Consider the following 6,890-nt stretch of genomic DNA (forward strand, 5'->3'; position numbering starts at 1 on the left):
ATATATATATACACACACACGTACATGGACCTCCAATTTTTTGGTGTCAAAAAACAAATACTATATATTATTTTGGCGGTCCCACCTGGTGACCCAAGCATATTGGTGCCTCTACTTTCCTTGCCTCGAATTCCAATCTCATCCTCACCCCCAAATCTCTTGTGTCAGACTAGCAAAAATGCTTTGGTAACAAATTCCAAAATAACTGTCCTCATTCAGTCACCCTCCCTCCAAAATAACTACTTAAATAAAACAAAAGAAAACAAAAAGGTTCCCTTCTCTCTCCTACACATGTACGGTCCACAATCCCACATCCACTCTCTAATCTCACCAACCAAACCCAAACCAGAAGACAATGAAATAAAAAATTCAGTCAAGAGAAAACAAACCCTCAAGCCCCCTAAACCCCATTATTCCTTTTTCGCCCCGTTCGGCTTATCCCATATTCAGCTTGTTCAACTTGTTTTTTTCAGTCGAAACAGTGTTTTTCTCTCGCAACAATTCAGTCAGAACAGTGTTTTTCAGCCAATTTTAGCTAAAATTTAGCAAGCCGAACGGACCTTTACGAGCCCATCCCCACTGGCTTGATGAGTTGAGTAACTGGTCTCTCCGATTCTAAATCTAAACACCTCAACACCAAATCCAATGGGGCCCATCTTAGGTATAAAAAACAATTAGGGCTCAAAAGGGACAAAAATGTTGAGAGGAACAGTGGAAAAGGATTTATATTACACATGAAAAAAAGATTTTCAAAATCCACCAAAAATCTCCCAATTTTCTCCTCCTCCTATATTAAACTCGAGACTTTTCCCTGTGTGCCCTTATAAAAGATCGTAATCCCCTGTGTGCCCCTGAAAAAAATCAGCGGTCTTCAGCGCCACTACTCTAACTTTTTCGTGTCATCCATGCCACTTCCGTCAGTTTGGGCTCTAACGCCGTTAAACTGCAGGTGTGAAAAGACGAAAATGCCCTTAAGTTCAAATATGTTATTAATTTTTTTGAGCATCTTAACGACTTCAAATGAAAAAACTCAAAACTAGAAAGTTGTAGATCTCGTCGAGATCTATAATTTTCATATAAATTTTTTTTCATTTAATTTCGCAAAAAAAAATATGATTTGATATGATTAATATATCTTAGAAAAATCATATTATTTTTTTTGCGAAATTAAATGAAAAAAAAATTTATATGAAAATTATAGATCTCGACGAGATCTACAACTTTCTAGTTTTGAGTTTTTTCATTTGAAGTCGTTAAGATGCTCAAAAAAAATTAATAACATATTTGAACTTAAGGGCATTTTCGTCTTTTCACACCTGCAGGTTAACGGCGTTAGAGCCCAAACTGACGGAAGTGGCATGGATGACACGAAAAAGTTGGAGTAGTGGCGCTGAAGACCGCTGAATTTTTTCAGGGGCATACATGAGATTACGATCTTTTATAAGGGCACACAGGGAAAAGTCTCATTAAACTCCCCCAACTCCCTCCTCCAGTCGTCCCCGTCCCTCCACTCCCCCCGTCGAGCACTTGGCACTGCCAATGGCGGCTCCCGCCCACACCCCTTCGATGCGCGCAAGCAACCTCCTTTCCTCGTGAGATCGACGCACCTCCTCCTCTCGTGCTCCATTCCCGCTCCTCGTTCGTTTCTTCGGCCCCGAGCCAGCCATCGCGCGGTCGCCCCCCGCATCTCGTCGTGCTCCCACCCAGGTCCTTGGCCTCCGCCGTTCATGGACAGGGGCGCGCCCCCGGTGCCCACTCCGCGAAATTCGACTCCTTCGTGCGGCTCCGTACGGTGGGAGAGATCCATCAGGCGGTGAGCGGGAGGGGCGGCGGTCCACACAACCGCGGGGACGGGCAATGGCGGCCGTGGCAGGCCCACTCTGCACGTGGCTCGTCGCCGCGTGCTTGTCTGCGGCATGCGACGCCGAAGAGTCCAAGCAGAAGCATTGCTGCCCCGCCGGAAGCGGCGCTGGGGGCGGCGTCATGCTCGGCCAGCGCCGCCGCCTCGGCGCGCGGCGTCGCGGCTTGGCGCGCTCTGGTGAGACGAGATACACTCAGCATTTTGTTGTCTCATGTCCTTTGTTCGCTTTGTTGGATCCTTGCATGCACATACGTGCGAATCCTAGTGTAGTTTCTCAGCATCGGTAGTATCGCCCAGGGTAAATGTGCGATTTTTATCCTGTTTCGGGCGTCATACTCTGCGTTTGCGGTGCGTAATGCGTCTGCAGGACGAGGATTATTCTCTGGATTGTGCTGAGGATCTTGTATAGTGACTAGTAGTAGTTTAGTCCGCGTGGGTTTTAGGTTCCCCTGCTTCTGCTTGGGATGCATTCGCAGATTCGCTTCTGGCTGCTGCTGAATTGGTGTCTTCAACATCATTTCCTTTCAAGTTTGACTCGAGAATCCAGATAGAATCGGTTTTTCTCATTGCTAATATAAAATATTAAGGGTGTGTTTGGAAGACTCCAAAACGCTCAAAATAAATCAAAGAGTTGGGGGTCACATTTGTCATGGTCCATCTTGCATCAAGCAAACAATTTATTTAGTTTTGTCCAGTATGCATGTTTGTTCAGACCTCTTCAGGCTGCATTTTGTTTGTCACTCAAGCTGACAAGGGTCTCAACAAATTGGTTGTGGTTTGCAGGAATGGCTATGGCTGTTGCCTTACAAGCTGAAAGAAGTGTCGTTGAAAAGAAGAAACCCGATATCAAACAAAGGAGGGTGGTTGTCACTGGCATGGGTGTAGTGACACCATTGGGCCATGATCCTGACGTGTTTTACAACAATCTTCTTGATGGTGTTAGCGGAATAAGTGAGATTGAGAGGTTTGACTGTTCCAACTTCCCCACGGTAATACAGAGAACATGATTTCCTTCAATCTTTCCGGGAGTGGTGCTTGGGCTGGTTTTGCAATTTGGTCAAATGTTACCATGCAGTGATTGATATTTGGACTTTAATACAGAGAATTGCAGGAGAGATAAAATCTTTTTCTACTGATGGTTGGGTTGCACCTAAACTTGCAAAGCGGATGGACAAGTTTATGCTATATCTAATAACTGCTGGAAAGAAGGCATTAGAAAATGGTGGACTCACCGAAGAACTGAGGAATGAGTTGGACAAAACCAGGTGTGGGGTTCTCATTGGTTCTGCAATGGGCGGCATGAAGGTTTGTATTCTCACAGTATACTAATATTTAGTTGTATATCTCGATGAATTACAACTATCCATGGAACCTGTTTCCCTTGTCCTGATACAAGTTATGATGGACTGTCAAACAGGTTTTTAATGATGCAATTGAAGCACTGAGGGTCTCTTACAAGAAAATGAACCCATTTTGTGTTCCTTTTGCAACTACGAATATGGGCTCTGCAATCCTTGCAATGGATCTGGTGACATGACCTGATTCTTTTTTGTAATTTTCTATTTATATAACAGTGATTACCACAGCTCATACTTTCTGTGACTTACAGGGATGGATGGGACCAAACTATTCTATTTCCACAGCTTGTGCTACCAGTAACTTCTGTATCCTTAATGCAGCAAACCACATCAGAAGAGGCGAAGTGGTAAGTAACTTCAACCTTCCATGTTCTCTTTGAAAAGTAACTTTTTATTTACGACCTTATTCACAATCTTTCAGGACGTTATGCTCTGTGGTGGTTCTGATGCACCTCTTATCCCAATCGGTTTGTGGCCCCAATTCCTTGTTCTTCTGCCTCCAGTTTTCCACAGTTCGTCTTGGTCTTTGCAGTTTCAAGTGTTTTGACCATGACATGCAGGATTGGGAGGTTTTGTGGCCTGCAGAGCACTTTCACAGAGGAACAGCGACCCAACGAAAGCTTCTCGGCCTTGGGACATGGTTAGTATCTTTTATTGTGCAACCCCTATTATGACAATTGACAGCATTTTGCTGGATAAGTTATTATCATCATCTAGTACAAGCACATCAGCACCTTGTTGGTTTAATTAACTTACCAGCTTGGTCCATTTGTTGTGCTAGAGTGAGATATTTGATCTTTATGTTACAGGGCCGTGATGGTTTTGTTATGGGGGAAGGGGCTGGTGTCCTTGTATTGGAAGAACTTGAGCACGCCAAGGTTTTAAACATGCAATTTCAGTTGCCCCTCTTTATAGATCTTTCAGCTGCTTGTTTCCAGTTCAGTGGCTTGTGATTATGTTCAAACATTACTGCCTCCTGAGATCTGTGCACCGTCTCCAGGAAAGAGGTGCAACAATATATGCTGAATTTCTTGGTGGAAGCTTCACATGTGATGCTTACCACATGACTGAGCCACATCCTGAAGGTGAAGTGTATATCTTGAGTCTGCCATGCCCTTTCCTGTTCTTTTCCTCACTTGTCTTCACTAATTAAATATCAGGAAGAGGGATTACTCTCTGCATCGAAAAGGCACTAGCTGATGCAGGGGTAGCAAGGGAAGAAATCAACTACGTGAATGCCCATGCAACGTCTACACAAGCAGGTGACTTGAAGGAGTACGAGGCTATCGTGCGCTGTTTTCGCCAGAACCCTCAAGTATGCCACCTGATGCAAGCAATCCTACAGCAAATTTATATTGCAAACCATCATATTGTGAACCATCTAAATCCTTTTTTTTCTGTTATGAAGCTGAGGGTGAACTCGACCAAATCAATGACCGGGCATCTTATAGGAGCAGCTGGTGGAATAGAAGCAGTTGCTTCTGTACAAGTAAGGAATTCTTAGTACCCTTACAGGGAACATATTTACTTGGCATTATTCTATTAATAATACAAAAATTACTTCACTGAATATGAACTATGCATTTATAGCATTGAATTCTTCATGTTCAATGTATCTTTCTGTATGTCCAATATAGTGAATTTCCAGTGCAATTAGTAATTTAGTGGAAGACATGAACTCTGTAACTGAAAAATTCAGCACATAACCTATTACTTTTCTTTTGAAAAATAATCACATCACACAGTATTACCCTTCAATGTCTCACTGAAATATTTGCTGAACATAGTGGCACTGAAGCTAAGTTATTCTAAAATGAAATTTAGCTACATCTGCCTTTTTTCTAGATTATGTTGTGGTCGTCTGGCTGAAATTATTTACAGATACATATATCTTTTTCTTTCTTTCATTTATTTGTCTTCAAGCAACAGATTTTGCATCACGCAGTTTCCTGGAAGAGTAATAGGCACTTTTTGTTTGGATGTAACTCCAATTATCCTCGCAAAATAAAAACTCCAATTATCGTAGACCAAGTATAGTCAATATGATATTGCAGACACCAGTTATTCTTTTGCAATGAACATTGCCATTTGGGTTTCATTCTCATGTAGCCATGAACTATCTCATTCTTTGTTACATTTACCACAACCCTCGCTGCTTTGGGCGTTTTGGCTTTTTTTTTTTGGGGGGGGGGGGGGGGGGGGGGGGGGGGGGACAGGCGTTTTGGCTTCAATCAGCATGGATTGAAATCATACCAGAGCATGTGTTTTGCTATCAGTTTCAATGCAAAACCGGCTCATCATGGGAAATTCTTCTTCGTTGTTCATTGCAGGCTATAAGAACTGGTTGGGTCCATCCAAATTTGAATTTAGAAAATCCTGAGGACACTGTGGTAAGCTCCTTTAGTGATGCATGATTTAATTTCATTTTTATCTTCTTTCCACTTCTACTAAATAAGCTAGATATGCATGAAAGAGCAAAATCTATATGTTGAATGGTATTTTAATGCTGATCTTGATACAGGATGTGGGCGTCTTGGTAGGATCACAGAAGGAAAGATGTGAAGTGAAGGTGGCGTTATCCAAACTCATTCGGATTTGGTGGGCACAACTCATCAATTCTCTTTGCCCCCTTTAAGTGAACATGACCGACGAACTGCCATCTTCATCATCGTCCAAATGGCTTCATATATCTGGAACTCCACATAGAAGACAAGTGGACTCTGCAACTTCCTCCGTGCCACACATACTACATATGGAGGTCCACACCGAGGGTATAATACTATGCCATACACATTTGAGCGAACAAAACATCAGCCCCCCTACATGTTTCATCTATATCACAAAGTTGCAAATATATGGTAACTATCAAAGGACTTACCGTACCTGGGCCAGTGTTTTCGCCTTCACCATATATACCTGCCCCATTGTCAGTACTATTTCCTAGATTTTGGAGTAATCCCGTAGCTAATCCTCTTCCCTGCGGAGGTGATGGGATTTTATGTTGTATTGATGTTGTCAACAATATCGTTATTAGCCATGAATTGCTGGTTCCACTGTAAACATCGCTGGACGTTTTCACTTTGGTTGCTTTGCTTTTCTGCTGTCCTAACTGAGTTATTAAAGATTTGTAAATGGCCACGCTGTTCGGCCTTTAGTCATCTGTGTACCACGAGCGGATGAGCTTGCCCCCGGGAGCAGCAAGGACAGCTAGCCTGGCAGTACGCATAGTGCGTTTGAACTTTGAAGATTAATAAAAACTTATATGAATGAGTAATAAACACGCACATAATCTTCTAGATGTAGGCTAGCTTAAAAAGTTTAGGAAATATATATCCTTTTGTTTCAAATTATAAGTCATTTTGATTTTTCTAGATACATAGATTTTGATATGTATCTAGATATATAATACGTCTAATACGTACTAAAATATATATACATAGAAAACCAGAATAACTTACAATTTGGGATGGAGGAAGTATTAGGATAAGAGAAACTCTTGATTACATAAAGCGCAAGCGCAACTGAGGCCATAGATACTGTCCAGAAGCAACTGCAGTGCTCGATCTATCAACATCGACTGTATAATAATTAATAAAGGCCATGAGCCCATGATCCATCTCTTCAGATGCTCATGGGCGTTGATGGCTACTAGGGGACGAACTGTTCTTTTT

At 42.3% G+C, this 6,890-nt stretch overlaps 1 protein-coding gene across 1 annotated transcript; it reads left to right on the top strand.

The window, feature by feature from the left end:
• Nucleotides 1–1,489: 1,489 nt before the first annotated feature.
• Nucleotides 1,490–5,999, top strand: LOC136547241 (3-oxoacyl-[acyl-carrier-protein] synthase II, chloroplastic-like). The gene is given in 14 exon segments (XM_066539206.1): nucleotides 1,490–2,038; nucleotides 2,645–2,850; nucleotides 2,963–3,166; nucleotides 3,279–3,389; nucleotides 3,471–3,566; nucleotides 3,641–3,686; nucleotides 3,780–3,859; nucleotides 4,029–4,097; nucleotides 4,220–4,304; nucleotides 4,380–4,534; nucleotides 4,628–4,708; nucleotides 5,550–5,609; nucleotides 5,741–5,800; nucleotides 5,802–5,999. Coding segments are annotated over 14 exon segments (1,491 nt in total). The 5' UTR covers nucleotides 1,490–1,857; the 3' UTR covers nucleotides 5,859–5,999.
• The last annotated feature ends 891 nt before the right edge of the window (nucleotides 6,000–6,890 follow it).

Source organism: Miscanthus floridulus, chromosome 3 (assembly GCF_019320115.1).
Source record: "Miscanthus floridulus cultivar M001 chromosome 3, ASM1932011v1, whole genome shotgun sequence".
NCBI lineage: Eukaryota > Viridiplantae > Streptophyta > Magnoliopsida > Poales > Poaceae > Miscanthus > Miscanthus floridulus.